This window comes from Oncorhynchus kisutch, unplaced genomic scaffold (genome assembly GCF_002021735.2).
Source record: "Oncorhynchus kisutch isolate 150728-3 unplaced genomic scaffold, Okis_V2 Okis06b-Okis10b_hom, whole genome shotgun sequence".
Lineage (NCBI taxonomy): Eukaryota > Metazoa > Chordata > Actinopteri > Salmoniformes > Salmonidae > Oncorhynchus > Oncorhynchus kisutch.
In genome coordinates, this window is record NW_022261983.1 from 6,279,229 (window position 1) to 6,302,193 (window position 22,965).

At 45.3% G+C, this 22,965-nt stretch overlaps 1 protein-coding gene across 1 annotated transcript in view; it reads right to left on the minus strand.

Annotated features, from left to right (window-relative positions):
* Positions 1–22,965, minus strand: part of coro7 (coronin 7) — a 244,011-nt gene that overhangs the window by 210,498 nt on the left and 10,548 nt on the right. The window contains exon 7 of the mRNA XM_031813924.1: positions 11,499–11,549. Coding sequence (XP_031669784.1) covers positions 11,499–11,549 — 51 coding nt within the window. The remainder of the gene's footprint in view (positions 1–11,498; positions 11,550–22,965) is intronic.

Here is a 22,965-nt window from a genome sequence, read left to right on the forward strand (position 1 = left end):
CATGGATTCAGAACTATATATCTAATAGAAATCAGAGGGTTTTCTTTCATGTCAAACATGTAAAGTGTGGTGTACCACATGACAGCTCTCTAGGCCCTTTACTAGTTCTATTTTTACCAATGACCTGCTATAAGCATGAAATAAAGCCGGTGTGTCAATGTACGCTGATGATTCAACCATATACATGTCAGCAACCACAGCTAATGAAGTCACTGAATCCCTTAACAAGAGAGTTGCAGTGAGTATTGGAATGGGTGGCCAGTAATAAACTGGTCCTGAACATCTCTAAAACGAAGAGCATTGTATTTGGTACAAATCATTCCCTAAGCTCTAGACCTTAACTGAATCTAGTAATGAATGGTGTGGCTGTTGAACAAGTTGAGGAGACTAAATTCCTTGGCGTTACCTTAGATTGTAAACTGTCATGGTCAAAACATATAGAAGCAATGGTTGTAAAGCTGGGGAGACGTCAGTCCGTAATAAAGAGATGCTCTGCTTTTTTGACACCACGCTCCACAAAGCAAGTCTTTCAGGCTCTAGTTAGATCTTATCTTGAATATTGTCCAGTCATATGGTCAAGTGCTGCAAAGAAAGACCTAGTTAAGCTGCAGCTGGACCAGAACAGCACGGCACGTCTGGCTCTTCATTGTAATTAAAGAGAGAGCTAGAGAGAGAGCTAATAGAAATACTATGCATGCCAGTCTCTCTTGCTAAGAGTTGAGGAGAGACTGACTGCGTCTCTTCTTATTTTATAAGAAACAAACAAATGTGTTGAAAATTCAAAATTGTTTGCATAGTCAACTTACACACAGCTCTGAAGTACACACACACACACACACACACACACACACACACACCACCTGACATGCCACCAGGGGTGTGGCATGTCCAGAACAAATTCAAGAAAGCGTACAGTATTATATAGAGACATTATTGCATGGAACTCCATTCCATCTCATATTGGTCAAATGAACAGCAAACCTGGTTTCAACAACAGATAAAGCAACACCTCACAACACCTCTCCCCTGTTTGACCTGGATAGTTTGTGTGTCTGTATTAAAGTGGAGGCTATATAGTTCTGTCATGGAGCTGTTCTTGTCTATGAATGTTCGGTATATTCATGTCTCATGTTCTGTGTTGACCCCAGGAAGAGTAGCTGCTGCTTTTACACCAGCTAAAGGGGATCCTAAGAAAATACCAAATACCAAAATACATCATAATCAAGGGACAACAACAACGGAAGGAGGACAAAACCAAAGCCTCTCTATTTTCACCCTCCCTGCCCCCTCCCTCCCTCCCTATACCCCACCACTTCTATTTCACAGCTCTTCCCTCTGGCCCAAAACAGTAATACTGTATAAGTTACTCTAGCAGCAGTCAGCCACAGAGCCTCATTGTCATGGCTGCCAGAGTCCACACCGTCTGGAAGCTAGCCCACCGTGCCCACTGCTAGTGTGGACTTCCTGTAACGACAAATGTGAGTCTGCATGACCATGAGATCCACATACGCACACACACACCTCCTATAAAGAAAAATAAGATTCTGAGCAGTCACACACACACCTCCTATAAAGAAAAATAAGATTCTGAGCAGTCACACACACGCGGACACTGACACACACACACACAGCATGTATGTTTAAAGTTACAGGGGAGAGAGGTTAAAGAGAGGGGAGTGTCCGGTCTCAGTAATGCAGTTGACTGGTGTGTTTTCACTCCTTTGCCCTACTCACTCTCTCCCTCGCTCTCCTCCAAAACCCATTCCAGGACCTCTCTAATTTCACCAAAAGCAGCAGAAGCACAAATGGAGGAATCTGGCCAGAGAAACCAAACCATTCCCTTTCCTGTCTCCCTCTCTCCTCTTCAGTGCCAGGGACCACAGCCTCCGATTCTGCAGCCAGCTCTGGCCCAAAAGTATGAGGAGTATTTTCAGCTCTGTAATTCCAACACACGGATGGGACACAAACACAGGCACGTGCACCACACCAAACCTTGTAACTAAGTATGGGCAGGGAAGAGGCCTCGCTAGGGAGGTCAGTAGATGCCTCTAGGAATGGAGACAGACATTTTGGGGATGATTAGGGAAAGTACAGAGCCGTGGGGAGAGACAGATAAATATCAGGTGTTTCTATAAGAAAACAAAAAAAGGGGACAGTAACAAGCACTGAAAGGTAGTCAAATGTAAAATAAGGGTGTTTTAACATAGAATCATCTTTAAAAGAACCAATCTCAGTCCTCTTTAAAGTGACTCAGTCCTCTTTGGGTTCACATTTCTATGTTTAGAAGGGAACCAAGATCTTTTTCCAACATTCACTCAATACAATTATTTACAAATTGCAGGACAAGCCATTTAATCAGAACATGTTGTTATCGGACTTACATTTTGGAAGCTAATAGATTGCATTCATGAGACATAATAATTGTAATCACACGATACAATTAACGTGAAAATATTATCGGTAACAGAATTAATAGCAGAAGAATAACTGCAGATTAAATCATGCTGTAATTGAAAATTGTACACCCAATGCAGGCTACTGCCCCTTATATAAGAGCTCAAATTGATTTTAGTGATTCTCACCAAATATGTTGTGGTCTTCTCACACCATTCAAACCCCCACTATCAAATAAACAGCTTAAAGATCTCTCTTAGCCTACAGGACCGAGTTTGGGAAGACCTGATCTAGTGTGTGGTGCGAGAATAATAACAACTCAGACCACATCTCGAGATGGCCTCAGTTGGGTTCTCTTCATGGGCTCTTGGAGGGGTCTGAGTTCCTCTGGAGTCTTCACACTGCACAAAAAATTAACTGCACTGAGTTCACAAAAATTGTCTGAAAGGGACGAAGTGGAAAACATCCAAAGATCAAAACGACACGTTTCAGCTGTGAGAGATTCTGAGAACGACACACACACACACACACACACACACACACACACACACACACACACCCTGTGCCAGCTATCGAAATGTACACTGTGTGTGCAGCGTGCGTGCGTGCATGCACACACAGTTGGAATACGGCTCTTCCTGTCCGAAGCTTAAATTACCCAGCAAGCTCTCTTTCCCCAAAAATACAGCAAAAATCACAGCTACAATTACTGTCTATATATTTACTCCACCTGCCTATAAGGGAACATAATCATGTCCATCCTAACCTTAACCTACCCCTAAATTAAGAGCAAAACACACATTTTCAATTTCATACATTTTCCCGATAAAGCGCATTTTGACTTGGCAGCTTGGCCTTAGTGGGAACCAGAGAGATGGTGGTATACTGTAGCTACAAGCTGGGTGGAAGCTACATGTAGCATGGTTGCCCCATATGGTTATGCATAAGCAAACAAACTGCCGTAACGAAGGTTAAGGCTTTAGAAAGAGTAGGCTAAAGCACACCCAAGTTTGGCATCTCGGCTACGGTTGAACTAGCCTGGTCCCAGATCTGTTTGTGCCATCTTGCAAGCTCATATGGTCATTGTCATGCCAAATGAACATAGCAACAGTTTGGCGTCCAGGCTAGGGTTGAACAGGACACGTCAAAAAACTGCTCCATATGTCCCTGGATGGTACTGTACTGAATGAAAGCTAGTCCAGTCAACAGTGCTTTAGCAAGCAAACTCCTCTAACAACCACTTCACCCAGGTTTGGCTAGGGGTGGAATCAGGACAGGCTCCAAGATATAGCCCTGGATGGTACTGCTGCACTGAACGCCTGCTGAACGATGACATGATTTGTTTAGTGAAGTCAAAACACTTCATCACTTCTCACCTCCTTTAGAGGAGATCCTCCCTTTAATAGTTACCAGCTTTCCTCCAGACCTGGGTTCAAACACTACTGGAAATCATTTCAAATACTACATTATGTGCTAGATTGAGCTGGTCTGACTTAATGGGCCAATAGTCTAGTCCCAAAAGTATAAACCATGGCCATTTTTTAATCTATGAGGTTAGCAACATACACGGAGACAAAGTTGAGATTTGAGACCGGTACTGTTTATATTTTTATTTATTTATTTATATTCCCTATATTTTATTTAACCAGGTAGGCAAGTTGAGAACAAGTTCTCATTTACAATTGCGACCTGTCCAAGATAAAGCAAAGCAGTTCGACAGATGCAACGACACAGAGTTACACATGGAGTAAAACAAACATACAGTCAATAATACAGTATAAACAAGTCTATATACAATGTGAGCAAATGAGGTGAGAAGGTCGGTAAAGGCAAAAAAGGCCATGGTGGCAAAGTAAATACAATATAGCAAGTAAAACACTGGAATGGTAGTTTTGCAATGGAAGAATGTGCAAAGTAGAAATAAAAATAATGGGGTGCAAAGGAGCAAAATAAATAAATAAATTAAATACAGTTGGGAAAGAGGTAGTTGTTTGGGCTAAATTATAGGTGGGCTATGTACAGGTGCAGTAATCTGTGAGCTGCTCTGACAGTTGGTGCTTAAAGCTAGTGAGGGAGATAAGCGTTTCCAGTTTCAGAGATTTTTGTAGTTTGTTCCAGTCATTGGCAGCAGAGAACTGGAAGGAGAGGCGGCCAAAGAAAGAATTGGTTTTGGGGGTGACTAGAGAGATATACCTGCTGGAGCGTGTGCTACAGGTGGGAGATGCTATGGTGACCAGCGAGCTGAGATAAGGGGGGACTTTACCTAGCAGGGTCTTGTAGATGACATGGAGCCAGTGGGTTTGGCGACGAGTATGAAGCGAGGGCCAGCCAACGAGAGCGTACAGGTCTGGGTAGTATATGGGGCTTTGGTGACAAAACGGATTGCACTGTGATAGACTGCATCCAATTTGTTGAGTAGGGTATTGGAGGCTATTTTGTAAATTACATCGCCAAAGTCGAGGATTGGTAGGATGGTCAGTTTTACAAGGGTATGTTTGGCAGCATGAGTGAAGGATGCTTTGTTGCAAATAGGAAGCCAATTCTAGATTTAACTTTCGATTGGAGATGTTTGATATGGGTCTGGAAGGAGAGTTTACAGTCTAACCAGACACCTAAGTATTTGTAGTTGTCCACGTATTCTAAGTCAGAGCCGTCCAGAGTAGTGATGTTGGACAGGCGGGTAGGTGCAGGTAGCGATCGGTTGAAGAGCATGCATTTAGTTTTACTTGTATTTAAGAGCAATTGGAGGCCACGGAAGGAGAGTTGTATGGCATTGAAGCTTGCCTGGAGGGTTGTTAACACAGTGTCCAAAGAAGGGCCGGAAGTATACAGAATGGTGTCGTCTGCGTAGAGGTGGATCAGAGACTCACCAGCAGCAAGAGCGACCTCATTGATGTATACAGAGAAGAGAGTCGGTCCAAGAATTGAACCCTGTGGCGCCCCCATAGAGACTGCCAGAGGTCCGGACAGCAGACCCTCCGATTTGACACACTGAACTCTATCAGAGAAGTAGTTGGTGAACCAGGCGAGGCAATCATTTGAGAAACCAAGGCTGTCGAGTCTGCTGATGAGGATGTGGTGATTGACAAGAGTTGAAAGCCTTGGCCAGATCAATGAATACGGCTGCACAGTAATGTTTCTTATCGATGGCGGTTAAGATATCGTTTAGGACCTTGAGCGTGGCTGAGGTGCACCCATGACCAACTCTGAAACCAGATTGCATAGCAGAGAAGGTATGGTGAGATTCGAAATGGTCGGTAATCTGTTTGTTGACTTGGCTTTCGAAGACCTTAGAAAGGCACGGTAGGATAGATATAGGTCTGTAGCAGTTTGGGTCAAGAGTGTCCCCCCCTTTGAAGAGGGGGATGACCGCAGCTGCTTTCCAGTCTTTGGGAATCTCAGACAACACAAAAGAGAGGTTGAACAGACTAGTAATAGGGGTGGCAACAATTTCGGCAGATAATTTTAGAAAGAAAGGGTCCAGATTGTCTAGCCCGGCTGATTTGTAGGGGTCCAGATTTTGCAGCTCTTTCAGAACATCAGCTGAATGGATTTGGGAGAAGGAGAAATGGGGAAGGCTTGGACGAGTTGCTGTTGGGGGTGCAGTGCTGTTGACCGGGGTAGGAGTAGCCAGGTGGAAAGCATGGCCAGCTGTAGAAAAATGCTTATTGAAATTCTCAATTATGGTGGATTTATCAGTGGTGACAGTGTTTCCTATCTTCAGTGCAGTGGGCAGCTGGGAGGTGGTGTTCTTATTCTCCATGGACTTTACAGTGTCCCAGAACTTTTTTGAGTTAGTGTTGCAGGAAGCAAATTTCTGCTTGAAAAAGCTAGCCTTGGCTTTTCTAACTGCCTGTGTATAATGGTTTCTAGCTTCCCTGAACAGCTGCATATCACGGGGGCTGTTCGATGCTAATGCAGAACGCCATAGGATGTTTTTGTGTTGGTTAAGGGCAGTCAGGTCTGGGGAGAACCAGGGGCTATATCTGTTCCTGGTTCTACATTTCTTGAATGGGGCATGTTTATTTAAGATGGTTAGGAAGGCATTTAAAAAAAATATCCAGGCATCCTCTACTGACGGGATGAGATCGATATCCTTCCAGGATACCCCGGCCAGGTCGATTAGAAAGGCCTGCTCGCTGATGTGTTTCAGGGAGCGTTTTACAGTGATGAGTGGAGGTCGTTTGACCGCTGACCCATTACGGATGCAGGCAATGAGGCAGTGATCGCTGAGATCTTGGTTGAAGACAGCAGAGGTGTATTTAGAGGGGAAGTTGGTTAGGATGATATCTATGAGGGTGCCCGTGTTTAAGGCTTTGGGGAGGTACCTGGTAGGTTCATTGATAATTTGTGTGAGATTGAGGGCATCAAGTTTAGATTGTAGGATGGCTGGGGTGTTAAGCATGTTCCAGTTTAGGTCGCCTAGCAGCACGAGCTCTGAAGATAGATGGGGGGCAATCAGTTCACATATGGTGTCCAGAGCACAGCTGGGGGCAGAGAGTGGTCTATAGCAGGCGGCAACGGTGAGAGACTTGTTTTTAGAGAGGTGGATTTTTAAAAGTAGAAATTCAAATTGTTTGGGTACAGACCTGGATAGTAGGACAGAACTCTGCAGGCTATCTTTGCAGTAGATTGCAACACCGCCCCCTTTGGCAGTTCTATCTTGTCAGAAAATGTTGTAGTTTGGAATTAAAATTTCAGGAATTTTTGCTGCTCTTCCTAAGCCAGGATTCAGACACAGCTAGAACATCCGGGTTGGCAGAGTGTGCTAAAGCAGTGAATAGAACAAACTTAGGGAGGAGGCTTCTAATGTTAACATGCATGAAACCAAGGCTATTACGGTTACAGAAGTCGTCAAAAGAGAGCGCCTGGGGAATAGGAGTGGAGCTAGGCACTGCAGGGCCTGGATTCACCTCTACTTTGCCAGAGGAACATAGGAGTAGTAGAATAAGGGTGCGGCTAAAAGCAATAAGAATTGGTCGTCTAGAACGTCTGGAACAGAGAGTAAAAGGAGGTTTCTGGGGGCAATAAAATAGCATCAAGGTATAATGTACAGACAAAGGTATGGTAGGATGTGAATAAAGTGGAGCTAAACCTAGGTATTGAGTGATGAAGAGAGAGATATTGTCTCTAGAAACATCATTGAAACCAGGAGATGTCATGTGCATGTGTGGGTGGTGGAACTAATAGGTTGGATAAGGTATAGTGAGCAGGACTAGAGGCTCTACAGTGAAATAACCCAATAAACACTAACCAGAACAGCAATGGACAAGACATATTGACATTAAGGAGAGGCATGCTTAGTCGAGTGATCAAAAGGGTCCAGTGAGTGGAGAGGTTGGTTGAGGGTCACGGCGATTTAGACAGCTAGCCAGGCCATCGGTAGCAAGCTAGCATAGGATGGAGGTCAGTTGTTAGCCACCTCTTGCGTTCCGTCAGTAGATTAGTGGGGTTCCGTGTGGTAGAGGGGATTAATCCAAATCACACAACAACAACAAAAATAAAAACAATAGATATAGTTATAGAGGCCCAAGAAGAAAATATAATAATAATAAAAATAAATAAATTGTCCGATTGTCTATTCAGATAGCAGCAGGTAAGACAGCTAACGGTTAGCAGGCCGCAGATGGGCGTTCAGGTGGACGGAGGAGCCAGCCGGATAACTCCTTCGGGTAGATAACGTCGGCAGTCCAGTTGTGAAGGCCCGGTGGGGCTCCGCGTAGGCAGTAAAACGGGTCCGGATAGGTGACTGCAGCCCAGGAGTGATTGATGGAACTCAGGAGTGATTGACGGAGCTGGCTAGCTCCGGAATAATTGATGTTTGCTCCGGAATCGACGAAAGCCGATAGTCACACGGATAGCAGCTAGCTAGCTGTGAGATCCGGGTATGAATGTCCAGAGAGCAGTTGAAATCCAGGGACATGGAGAGAAAAATTGGTCCGGTATGTTCCGTTCCGAGCCGCGCTGCGCCGTACAAAACTGGCGATAGATTTGAGCTAAAGGATAGCTGATGACCACACACCGTGGTTAGCTGAATACTAACGATTTGCCATTAAAGAGGCTAACTAGCTTCTGAACTAGCTTCTGAACTAGCTTCTGGATTAGCTTCTGGATTAGCTTCTGGATTAGCTTCTGGCTAGCTCCTGGCTAGCTCCTGGCTAGCTCCTGGCTAGTTTCAGGCTAGCTTCTTGGAGGGTTACAGATTTGAGGTAAATAATACTTTTTTATAAATATAAATTGGTGAGGCGGGTTGCAGGAGAGTGTTTTGAAGATGAGTTGATGGAAAATAAAAATAAAATGTGAAAAAAGTTGGGGGCATCACAAAGACATCACAAAGACATCTGGGGGCATCACAAAGACATCTGGAGGCATCACAAAGACATCTGGGGCATCACAAAGACATCTGGGGGCATCACAAAGACATCTGGGGGCATCACAAAGACATCTGGGGGCATCACAAAGACATCTGGGGGCATCACAAAGACATCTAAAACCAAACCGCCGTCGGTTTCCCCCAGATTTCATTGTGATGCAGTGAATGTCTGTCAGATCCCCAGTGTTAACTGAAATGTAATGCTGTGTGTAATACTGTGTTTAACAGTACTCTGAGACCCATGTAAACATTAGATTCACACCCTCGATCCGGTCCAATTACCAGCCTCATTGTGTTTCCGTCTGTCCCAAATGCCACCCTTTCTCCTACATAGTGCACTACTTTTGACCTGAGCACTATGGGCCCTGGTCAGAAGTAGTGCACTATAAGCAGAATAGGGGGGCATTTGGAACACCAGCCGTGTGTTAGGATGAACCACTGCTCTGCTCGTTAAAGTCTACTCTACCACCCAGCATGGTGTTAATGGGAGTGGCACTCCTTCTCACATTCTCCAGAGAGACATCTGAAACCTGTCAAGGGGGCTGAGATGATGGGGCTTTCTGGTTTAACTATTGCACACTTATCAGGTCCTCTTGATGAATATGTGTGTGTGTGTGTGTGTGTGTGTGTGTGTGTGTGTGTGTGTGTGTGTGTGTGTGTGTGTGTGTGTGTGTGTGTCCAAAGCCCTGGGTCATGAGTTCCAGACATGTGGACCCTTCACAAAGAACCCTTAAATGAGCAAACTGAAAACATTCCAGCAGGTTTTACCTTCAGTTTCACAATGTTCTTTATCCAAACGCATTGAGAGATCTAAGGAATTCAGTCATTTGAGTAGCAGTTCATTTCTAACATTGGTCCCATTGCCAAACGCATCCACAACCTGAAGTAATATTCCATGGGAGTGCTGTTGGTTAAAAGCAGGAGATGTTGTCAGAAAGGTTCTCCAGTGTCTGACAGATTGACACACCTGAGGTAAATATTGTACTGGAGGGTTCAAACACTTGTACTGGAGCCAGTTATCCTCTCTCACATTGATTCAGCAAACACGCTCACAGTAAATAGACACACACACAGAGACTCATGTACACAATGCCCAAGGCCACGTACAGAAAAATCCATATGGAACTTTTCTCAACTTCCTTTAAGACAAGGCGCATGATGTCAGTCGGCACAGAGGCCTGTGAAACAGTAATCATTTTACAAAGGTGTCATAGCCACACACACACACGCACACACACACACACACACACACACACACACACACACGCACACGCACACGCACACGCACACGCACACGCCCTCTTTGGCAGTGAGCTGTCCTCCAGGTATTTACACCCGGGCGGTGGGCACTGAGCGGTGTGTAATATTTAATCTGCTGGTTAGAGCATGTATTGTTTTTCCAGCCAGTCTCTGTTTACAGATGGCAGTGGGAGACTAACACAGGGACTATAACACTAATGAAATCTCTATTTACAGATGACAGAGGGAGACTAACACAGGGACTAAAACACTAATGAAATCTCTATTTACAGATGACAGAGGGAGACTAACACAGGGACAAAAAACTGATGAAATCTCTATTTACAGATGACAGAGGGAGACTAACACAGGGACTATAACACTAATGAAATCTCTCTGGGAGGTCCCCTTGATGTCTGCTGCCAAAAAGTGAGAGAATAATTTCTCAATGTTGCACACAGTCACATACAGGAGGGTTTGCGTGTGCCCCCCCCCCCTCATTCCTGCTGGTTGTGATGGAGTACCATTGGAAAGGAAATGAAAGGAAAGGGGGGTACCTAGTCAGTAGTATAACTGAATGCTTTCAACTGAAATGTGTCTTCCACATAACTCAACCCCTCTGAATCAGAGGTGCGAGGGGCTGCCTTAATCCACATCCACGTCTCCCGCGCCCAGGGAACAGTGGGTTAACGGCCTTGGTCAGGGTTGATTGGCCAAAAGCTGGGACTGGGATGCCATCGTCAACAACTCCGATAAATCGCAGTAAGGAAGTAACCAGTGGTCACAGAGGTTCAAGGTCACACCAACAACACCATTCCTAATGTTTCCCTTGGTTCCCACGGGTAACTAACTTGTGTACAGTCCTAATGAATCAATACTTAGATAAATCAGGAGACGGGACAGTGGTGAGAGCTTTGGGCCAAAGCCACCATGTTTTTCAGTGGGACTAGGACATCTCACCTCGCTCCGCAGTGAAGTTTCCCCTAGGTACAGATCTGGAATCAGCTTCTCCTCAACCAATCCTAATCTTAACCATAAGTGAGGAAAATGCACAACTGAGCAAAGACCAGTAGGGGCAAGTTCACCATACACCATCCCACCACAGCGTGGGGCAAGGCAGACTGACAGGGCAGCTTCCAGAGGGAAGGGTAAGGAGGTCGGCCATTATAAATCAACACAGAGGAGATGGAGAGCTGACCGTGCCTGTAGTTCTCCATCTTGTGAAGTGTTACACAGAGACACACAGAGTAACACGCTTTAACCCTCTGATACCTGGTCCGGCAGGCTGACCTCCACTGACCTCCAGGACAAAGTCACAGAGAGCCAGGTCACAGTCATACAGAATGTATCACCCCTGTCCTCTGTTAATCTACCCATTCATTCTATGAGCTCTGTCAAGCAGCATACATTCACTGGATGGATGGCAATGAATGATGGTTCTGGTTAGTTCTTGTGGGTTAGAGGAGATGTGGAGTCCTGTATAGTGACTTACCTGAACAGGTGTCAGCTGGGCTCTTGGGTCAAAGACTCGCAGCTTTTTGTCCTAGAAAAGAGGAAAGATGTGTATTGGGGTTACTTGGAAAAATGACATAGAAGTACTTAAATCAAAGCTACAAGACAATGTTGACAGATCTTTAGATTTGAATCAGAAGCCTAAACTGATTGGTCCCTTTCTTACTCTTCTAAATCATGACAGGCATATGGAACTGAACAACACCAGAAAGTGTTAGCATGGTCTTAAACAGTGCAACACAGCATTCTCCTGGTATTTGTAGAAGCCAACCATGATTACAGTGAACCACTATAGAATCTTGAAATAACTAACCCACAGTCCATGAAATACACTCACTGGACAGTTTATTAGGTACAACAGTCCGTTCAGCAAAATGGTTCACTCCTCCAGACAATGAGTCACGTGTCTGTGTCTGGCTGTATAAAACAGGCAGACAGGCATCGAGTCATTCAGTGGGCAAAACCAGTGGCCTAAGCGACTGAGCGTGGTATGATCATCTGTGCAAGGCGTGCCCCGGTTCCAGTGTCTCAGAAACGTCCGGCCTCCTGGGCTTTTCACGGCGCAGTACAATAATAACGGCAGTACAACTCATCAGTCCTTGTCACAGATGCACTATTACAGCAGACGAACATGCCGGGTTCCACTCCTATCAGCTAAAAACATGAAGAAGTGGCTCCAGTGGGCACGCAATCACCAATAGTGGACAATTGAGAAGTGGAAAAACATTGCCTGGCCGACAAACCCCGGTTACTGTTGCATCATGCTGATGGTGGAGTCAGGATTTGGCATAAGCAGCGTGAGTCCATGGCCCCATCCTGCCTGGTGTCAACGGTACAGGCTGGTGGCAGTGGTGTGGGGAATGTTTTCCTGGCACATGTTAGGTCCCTTCATACCAATTGAGCAATGATTCCATTCCCCAAAGAATTCAGGCTGTTCTGGAGGCAAAGGGAGTTCCGACCCGGTACTAGATGGGTGTACCTAATAAACTTTCCTCGGAGTGTATTAAAAACAAAAAAAATATGTTTTAAGTGAGAAGTAGGGGGATTGGTCTGAAGCCAAAAAAGATAGGAAATTCACATGAGCACCACAATGCCTACTCCATCCATGCTCTACCAAGGTTTTCCAGCACATAGCTTTGATCTACTACAGTAGCTATGTTGGTCTATTGTACTTCAAACAATGTGAATGCAGGTTGCTTAGGATTCAAACTTTCTCTGACTATTATCACAGGAGCCAGGAGTTACGGCAGACTATGTAACTGGAGCCACAAGGTGTTCCTGACCATGTGGTCTGAACCGGTAAAACTCTGGGCCCTGTATATGTATCCGATCTGACTGATCCTCAGCCCTTTTCCATAGAACATCTCAGAGTAGGAGATGCTGATCTAGGATCAGGCCCTACCTGTCCATATAATGGTAGTCATTATGATCTAAAAGGAAAAACTGATTCTAGATCAGCAGTCCTACTCTGTGACGCTTTATGAATCATAGAGCAGTAATTCAGTGATCCGTCCTTGCCCTATTGTGTCCCCCCCAACCCCCTTTACCCTACCCCCCTTCACTTCACCCCCACTGGCCCTCAGCATACGGCAGTAATCAGGCCAGACAATCAGAGAGGGGATCCTCTGTGATTGCGAGGAAATGGGGTGTAATGGGAACCGGCTGTGGCCGGGGACACTCCTGTCCTGGTGTGTGTGTGTGTGTGTGTGTGTGTGTGTGTGTGTGTGTGTGTGTGTGTGTCACTCAATATGACACAGGGCTCAGATATCAGTGAAACACTGACAGAAACATACAGCATAATAACAGGTAACAACTGTAACAACCCTCAGACCAAACACAACCCCCACCAACACACCAACACATGTCAGAAACAATCAGGGCAATGACATTGACTGATACAAGGACTCAGGTTTTTGTGCACTTACACAGTGAAAGCACAAACACACACACACACACACACACACACACACACACAACCAGAAAACAGACAGGCAGACCGGCATTAACCTTTCTGTGAGACACACACACACCCCAGCTGAAATCAAAGTTGAAGAAAGTGATTGTTGAGAGGAAGTGGTTCCCCTGGCCTTGCCTTCAAAGACCCAGTTCAAAGTGTGTGTGTGTGTGTGTGTTTTCCCCCAGCAGTCCCCACTATGGATGATGGATTTATTTGCTGTTCACTGCTTGGAATAACAAACAGGGGTTTTCCTAATTCTAAAGCGCTGTGTGTGTGTGTGTGTGTGTGTGTGTGTGTGTGTGTGTGTGGTGACAGCCCACCCACAGGTTAGTGTAGCCTAAGGCTGTGGCATTGGGCCTCTGTGACCCAGGCTGAAGCCAGGGCTCAGAGACCACAGTGTCAGGCCCTGTCCCAACAACACACACACAGCAGGGAAAACACAGCAGACAATCCTGGGTGGACAGATCATCAACCATCGCCTCTAGAGACTGGCTGCCCTTACTGACCTTAACACACTACACACACACACACACACCCGCAAACACACACACACACACACCCGCACACACCACCCTTGTCAAAAGAGAACTATTCAGTGTTCTAACAACAAACAATATCATCTGCCGGAGGGGAAACTATCTGGCTGCAAACAGCTGGATGAGTGTCAGTCCCATGCAGATGTGCCCACTAGTATAAATAGACACACTCAACCAATCAAACAGACCCTCATAACCTCCTGACAATAACCTATTGGCTTTAAACACACACACATGATCCACCCTCTCATAAACACACAGATGGGGTGGCCACACTCTCCCTAACACAAACACAAGTGTGTGTGTGTGTGTGTGTGTGTGTGTGTGCGCACAGAGACGGCAGCTGTTTAATCAAAGCGGCATAGAACGAAAATCATTCTCAAGCTGCTGTTAATGAGTTCAACCCTGCTGTATAGCTTTCACACACATGCACACAGCCAACCTCCCCTTTCCAGTTGTCCATGGCAACTCCCCACAAAAAAACAGTGTCAATCCCCAGTGACTGACAGTCCAGACTGTGTGACATCAGGAGGAGTTGGGTCACACACTGATAATAACTAATAATATTTCTTTATCATGGGAGTGTGTGTGTGTGTCTATTAAAACAGAGCTGGATAAAAAGTATATCCAATATGAAGAGAAAGGGGAATATCTACTCACTGTTTTGATGTGAAAAACCCACATTAACAGAAGCTACAAGACTCCATAGAGAGGTCATACCTGCTGCTGTAGATGCTATAAGACTCCATAGAGAGGTCATACCTGCTGCTGTAGAAGCTATAAGACTCCATAGAGAGGTCATACCTGCTGCTGTAGAAGCTATAAGACTCCATAGAGAGGTCATACCTGCTGCTGTAGAAGCTATAAGACTCCATAGAGAGGTCATACCTGCTGCTGTAGAAGCTATAAGACTCCATAGAGAGGTCATACCTGCTGCTGTAGACGCTATAAGACTATAGAGAGGTCATACCTGCTGCTGTAGAAGCTATAAGACTCCATAGAGGTCATACCTGCTGCTGTAGAAGCTATAAGACTCCATAGAGGTCATACCTGCTGCTGTAGAAGCTATAAGACTCCATAGAGAGGTCATACCTGCTGCTGTAGAAGCTATAAGACTCCATAGAGAGGTCATACCTGCCTCTGTAGAAGCTATAAGACTCCATAGAGGTCATACCTGCTGCTGTAGAAGCCATAAGACTCCATAGAGAGGTCATACCTGTTGCTGAAGACGCTATAAGACTCCATAGAGAGGTCATACCTGTTGCTGAAGACGCTATAAGACTCCATAGAGAGGTGATACCTGCTGCTGTAGAAGCTATAAGACTCCATAGAGAGGTCATACCTGTTGCTGCAGACGCTATAAGACTCCATAGAGAGGTCATACCTGTTGCTGCAGAAGCTACAAGACTCCATAGAGAGGTCATACCTGTTGCTGCAGAAGCTACAAGACTCCATAGAAAGGTCATACCTGTTGCTGCAGAAGCTACAAGACCCCATAGAGAGGTCATACCTGTTGCTGCAGTAGCTACAAGACTCCATAGAGAGGTCATACCTGTTGCTGCAGACGCTATAAGACTCCATAGAGAGGTCATACCTGTTGCTGCAGAAGCTACAAGACTCCATAGAGAGGTCATACCTGTTGCTGCAGAAGCTACAAGACTCCATAGAGAGGTCATACCTGTTGCTGCAGAAGCTACAAGACTCCATAGAGAGGTCATACCTGTTGCTGCAGACAACAGCATGGGGAGAAGGTGAAAGAAGCTGTTCAGTACATGAAGACAGAGGTAGTGAGAGAGGAATGGGATAGAAACTGTTTCTCCTTTTGGAGTAGGATTGATGGAACAGGTTAGGGAAGGTGAACTGCAGTGTTTAAAACCAGTCTGTTACAGCCCTTGATGGAATGATGCATCTCTTGGCCCCTACATCTGGGTAGTGTGTATTAGAGCACACCATAGCAAAACGTTTTGCAACGGAAAACAAAACTGAGTGTCTCTTATTGGTAGTTTCCAGTCGCTCTGCTTTCTTCCATTTAGTGCCTAATGAACACACCCAGGACTGTTATGAGTGCTGCTCGCTGGGTGACGGATGGATGGTCACGGTCTCCCTTCATCTGACGTAGAGCACCCCCATGTTCACCCATTTGGGTGAGCCCGGCCTCAATTGAATACACGTTGGCAGGGCCTATTTGCTTAAATAAAGGGTATTGGAGAGATTGAAGGGCCCATTGAGTTAAATTACACCCCAGGTCTCAGTCAACTCAGAGAAGCCTGAACCCCCAGACGCTCTCATCTAGTGTCACATTTCTCCTCCACTCTGTTTTTCCCTTTCTTTTTCTGTCTTCCGCTTCTCTCTTTCTTCTCTGTCCATCTCTCAGTCTCTCTCCCTCTTTCTCTCTCCGCCCCTCCTAAGGAAGGCAGCCAGCAGCAGCCTTCCTAAGGACTATCATCATGTGAAGAGTAATTCTGGTCTGAGCACGGGCCATCACTGACTGACTGATGGGCGAACTCCTTTCTGGTCACTGGGAATACAAACAGAGGAAAATGACCCCCACTCTGACACACACAGTTGTTAAGCACCCAGAGTCACACGACAGCCTGTCTCTCTGTAGGTTTTGATCTTGCTTGGTCTACTAAAAGGTTCCTTATGGAAACGTTTTGAAATGTTTTGCAACAGAAACCTAAAATAGCGTTTCTTATTGCACAAGTTCAGGTAGTCCTTCCCTGTTTTAATACAAAATATATTTTTTTTAATGTTTGGCGACAAATGAACACAAAGCACCCAGGGCTCTTGCTCTGTCTCAGAGAACCCAACCAGATGTTTTATTTATTCAACCAGGGAGGACAGTTGAGAACAAGTTCTCATTTACAACTGTGACCTGGCCAAGATAAAGCAAAGCAGTGCGACACAAACAACAACACAGAGTTACACATGGAATAAACAAACACAGTCAATAACACAATAGAGAAGGTCTACATACAGTGTGTGCAAATGAGGTAAGATAAGGGAGGTAAGGCAATAAATAGGCCATAGTGGCAAAATAATTACAATTTAGCAGATTAACACTGGAGTGATAGATGAGCAGATGATGATGTGCAAGTAGAGATACTGGTGTGCAAAAGAGCAGAAAAGTAAATAAAAACAATATGGGGATGCGGTAGGTAGATTGGGTGGACTATTTACAGATGGGCTATGTACAGCTGTAGTGAATGGTTAGCTGCTCAGATAGCAGATGTTTAAAGTTAGTGAGGGAAATATAAGTCTCCAGCTTCAGCGATTTTTGCAATTCATTCCAGCCATTGGCAACAGAGAACTAGAAGGCGGCCAAAGGAGGTGTTGGATTTGGGGATGACCAGTGAGATATACCTGCTGGAACGTGTGCTACAGGTGGGTGTTATCGTGACCAGTGAGCTGAGATAAGGCTGAGCTTTACCTAGCATAGACTTTTTGATGACCTGGAGCCAGTGGGCCTGGCGACGAATATGTAGTGAGGGCCAACCCACTAGAGCATACAGGTCGCAGTGGTGGTGGTATAAGGGGCTTTAGTAACAAAACGGATGGCACTGTGATATACTGCATCCAGTTTGTAGAGTATTGGAAGATATTTTGTAGATGACATCGCCGAAGTCGAGGATCGGTAGGATAGTCAGTTTTACTAGGGTATGTTTGGCGGCGTGAGAGAAGGAGGCTTTGTTGCGAAATAGAAAGCCGATTCTAGATTATCACTGAATGTCTGTATGTGACAGAGAAAGTGTCCAAGAGAGCAGGAGAGGACAAGGGAAGTGCCACAGCACATACTGTACCTCAAAGGCAGGAAGTGTTAAAAAATGAGTTATGTTAACCCCCGCTGATGAAAAGGCCCCTGCCTAGTGTCCAAGTTCAACTACACATGAAACTATTCCACTTCTACTCATAAACTCCCCTCTCTCCCTCTGTGCCCCTTCCATAAACCCAGAGCTCCCTCCACTCTGGCACCCCCTACTCAACCGCGCACACACACACACACGATGGAAATACCTTCCAGCACAGTTATTATTTCCTTTATGACAGGAGGGGGCACCACACATGCCTCCATGCCTAGGTCCTCTCTCCTGGGGCACTAAATCACCCGCTCTTGGGGCCTTGCGACGGGCCTCTGTGGCCAGGTGAGGATTGAGGTCCCGTCCTGCGTGTTTTTCATCTCTGCTCTTTACTTTGCTTTAAAAAGGCAGTAACTTGCAGAACCTGTCAGGGAGCAGAGGATGGAGAAAGGACCCTTGCTATAGCTCCCTTCTCCCCAGGAGAGGCAGGGGTCGGGCGGGGCAGTTGGGGAGAAGAGGCTTGGGATGTATTCATTAGAGAAGAAAATAGCAAAACATTTTGTAATGGAAAACTAAAACAAGGATTTCTTACTGGACAAGTCCAGGAAGTCCCTGCCTGTTTCAGCCCATTTTCTTCCATTTGGTGCCTAATGAACATGATCCTGGACGTGTGCAGGGCTTGGGGTCAGAGGTCACTGGGGTTTTCTGCATGCGGGGGCCTGATGGATGCCGTCCTACACTAAACAGTTATGTACTCTGCCTCCAGTGCCTCGTTAAGGCCTAACTAATGACACATCCAATGTTCCCTACTGTTTTCTGTTTGAGAAAGAGAGAACGAGACAAATTGCCAGATAACTAACACACTAATGTTAATAGGAAGACTTGGCTGCTCAGTGAGGATCACTCACTCTTGCATTAATTAATTCCTCTGTCAACTCGATCAAACTATTAGAACACTAAAACAATTAGACAAACTGGCTGTTACATCAGTGATCTCAGACTCATCCCTCTTTCTCAACCCCTGAGTTGTGTTCATTTCCACTTTAGAACCCAAGGGAAAGTTGAGGTTGAATTTTTATGGAGAACTCTGTATCCAGTATAAAAAGTGTGACACAGTCAGTCAGAGTACAAGATCTACACCCGGGTTAATGAGTGTCACCCCTGTTGACGGAATGAACCGCTCAAAAACAGATGCTGATTAATGTCGGGTAGCGCCAATCAGGCAAACAGGGGGATATGGTGTTCCGTTGGCGGCATCTACTGGTAAGACGCGGCTACTACAGTTACTACAGTATTCCATCCCAGGTTGACAAATTAGGCCCTCATCTATGGATTTCACATGACTGGGCAGGGGCGCAGCTATGGGTGGGCCTGTGAGGGCATAGGCCCACACTCTTGGGAGCAATAATGCTAATTACATGTCCACAGGGGCACAGGACAACGACCTTAGGGGTTTTTAATAATGTTTATATACTGTTTTACCCACTTCATATGTGTTCTAGTCAAGGCTCATCCTACATAACTACTGCTGTACATATATTTTCTATTCATATACTGTCCATAATGTCAATACACACAGACTCTGACATTGCTCGTTCTGATATTTCTTAATTTCTTTCTTTTCATTTAGGGGATTTGTGTGTATTGTTCGTTATTACTGCACTGTTTGAGCTATGAACATAAGTATCTCACTGCACCTGCGATAAAATCTGCTAAATATAAAGTATGTACATGAGCAATAACATGTCATTTAACTTGTAGATCAGTGATTCCACACAGTACAACCGTAATGTATGTGGAAGGACCACCAGAGGGCAGGCTGGGCTCATGGATAGTAGCCCAACAAGGCATGGGAGACAAGGTAACCAGAGGCAATTAAGCACAGCTGACGGTACTAATGACATACTCTCCTTCCCCTATAAGAGAGAGAATGGAACCAGCAGACAAGGGGGGAAAACTATCTCTGGAAGATGGCCACCGAGAGAGAGGAGCTATCCAGGAAGAACCACTAAGACGGTGACAATCCCGTGACTTTTTGTTGTAGTTTAAAGATAATCCTATTGTGTTCCTGTTTCATCTGGAGAAGAAGATAGTGACGCCCAATTACTTGGTCCGCTCACATGTAGTAGATGTCAAACACACACATTATGTGAACCTCTACTGCTATTGTTTCCCACTAGAGAGTTGGGAAGTATTTAAGACACAACACATAAGATAGAAAGAGAGGTTGCTGTGTGACAAATCTTCCTTGATAGTGTCATGACGTTGGCCTGAGGGATAGGTTTATGACAGTCATAAATACCTCTTCCCCCCTTTTTCCTCTCTCTAACCTACTGAGGTTACATTTGCAAAACCCTTGGTTAACATAGAGATTCTGGGAACATCAGAAGGTGGAGGGAAATGGAACTATATTCTGGTAATGCGACCAATTGAACATATGCCGTGGTACTTAATGAATATGATGTCAGTTCGTTTGTCATCTGATACATTCTCATCAATGATAAGATGACATAAACTCTACAGTGGAAAGTCTACACATCAGAGTTATCGGATTCACATGGAATTGTTGTTCAATTTAAATGTTTGAATATGAAATTATTTGTGATGGATGAAATGTGATTTTAGCTGCTAAAATGTGAGATGTTGGTTGTCATAAGATAGGTCTCTGCTCAATCAGTGGTCCGCCTCTGTGAAGAGACATGGGCTATAAAACTTTTCAAACACGCCCTCTTCTCCCTTCCTAAATAAAGCCTTGACGACAACAGAACTTCCTGTTCTGAAGATGTAGGGACGACGGTCCTATGTCAGAATGGTTCAGATAATAACTACAGAAAGAAGCCAACATCAGCGTGAGCTTTGGTTGCGAATGGTATGAACTTTGAACTCTTATTCACTACAGAAGTGATGCCCTCTAGCCGTTGAGTTAGCAACAGCAGATGCAATAAGGGTTAGGAAGGAACAGACAGAGTATCCCGTCTACCACACAACGACGTTACTACAACGTATCCAATTGACAACCAGAGACATTCTTCAAAGGACAAAGGACTCGGTTTGGCAACACGGTCTTCCATCTACCACCAAACTACTGAAGCGCAGCTCAGAGTAAATATTTATTGCATTTTCCTTTTCCAAATGGGCGGTAATTTCGAATGCATCGGATACTGTATTTACGATAGCACAGCTTTTTACCTTTGTTCCTCAGTCTCCCGCTCTTTCACTCAACCCAGCCCCTTTTCCTTTGTGTAACAAGCTGTCATATCTGTTCCGCCCCCTTGGGACGTTTTCCTTTATGACGTAATTTGTAATCAAGTTATGATTAATTGTGTGTATGTGAATTCTGTGTGATTAGTTAGGTATTTAGTAAATAAATAATTAAACCCAATTTTGTATTGCTGATTCAAATTGTTAGCCAGGGTTCTTGCAGATAACCAAGAATTTACAACTTTCAGATGATGAGACTGAAGTAAGATGTTATTGACTGCTATTGATGTAAAATATTACTGGTTCTTTAAGAGTTTATTCGGAAGATAACAGCTCTATAAATATTATTTTGTGGTGCCCCACTCTCGTTAATTACATTTACATGATTAGCTCAATCAGGTGATATTAATTACGGAGAAATTATTTCATCGAATAGCATGTCATATCACTTAATCCGGCATAGCCAAAGACACGACAATAGATAGCAAACTCTCTATGTGACAAACACAATATGTGAACATGCACTTTCTGCCATCTTTTCTATCCAGCTCCTGTGCTATCCAGCTCCTGTGCTATCCAGCTCCTGTGCTATCCAGCTCCTGTGCTATCCAGCTCCTGTGCTATCCAGCTCCTGTGCTATCCAGCTCCTGTGCTATCCAGCTCCTGTGCTATCCAGCTCCTGTGCTATCCAGCTCCTGTGCTATCCAGCCCCTGTGCTATCCAGCCCCTGTGCTATCCAGCCCCTGTGCTATCCAGCCCGTCTTTCAAAGATAATTCGTAAAAATCCAAATAACTTCACAGATCTTCATTGTAGAGTTTAAACACCGTTTAAACTCTACATGCTTGTTCAGTGAAGCATAAACAATTAATGAACATGCACCTGTGGAACGGTCGTTAAGACACTAACAGCTTACAGACAGTAGGCAATTAAGGTCACAGTTATGAAAACTTAGGACGCTAGATGAGACCTTTCTACTGACTCTGAAAAACACCAAAAGAAAGATGTCCAGGGTCCCTGCTCATCTGCGTGAACGTGCCTTAGGCATGCTGCAAGTGAGGATGAGGATAGCAGGTGTGGCCAGCGCAATAAATTGCAATGTCCGTACTGTGAGACGCCTAAGACAGCGCTACAGGGAGACAGGATGGACAGCTGATCGTCCTCACAGTGGCAGACCACGTGTAACACCTGCACAGGATCGGTACAGCCGAACAGCATACCTGCGAGACAGGTACAACAGCAACTGCCTGAGTTACACCAGGAATGCACAATCCCTCCATCAGTGCTCTGACTGTCCACAATAGGCTGAGAGAGGCTGGACTGAGGGCTTGTAGGCCTGTTGTAAGGCAGGTCCTCACCAGACATCACCGGCAACAATGTCGCTTATGGGCACAAACCTACCGTGTCTGAACCAAACAGGACTGGCAAAAAGTGCTCTTCACTAACGAGTCACCGTTTTGTATCACCAGGGGTGATGGTCGGGTTCGCGTTTAACATTAAAGGAATGAGCGTTACACCGAGGCCTGTACTCTGGAGTGGGATCTATTTGGAGGTGGAGGGTCTATCATGGTCTGGGGCAGTGTGTCACAGCATCATCGGACTGGGCTTGTTGTGATTGCAGGCAATCTCAACGCTGTGCGTTACAGGGAAGACATCCTCCTCCCTCATGTGGTACCCTTCCTGCAGGCTCATCCTGACATAACCCTCCAGCATGACAATGCCACCAGCCATACTGCTAATTCTGTGTGTGATTTCCTGCAAGACTGGAATGTCAGTGTTCTGCCATGGCGAGCGAAGAGCCCAGATCTCAATCCTACGGAGCACATCTGGGACCTGTTGGATCGGAGGGTGAGGACTTGGACCATTCCCCCCAGAAATGTCCGGGAACTTGTAGGTGCCTTGGTGGAAGAGTGGGGTAACATCTCACAGCAATAACTGGCAAATCTGGTGCAGTCCAT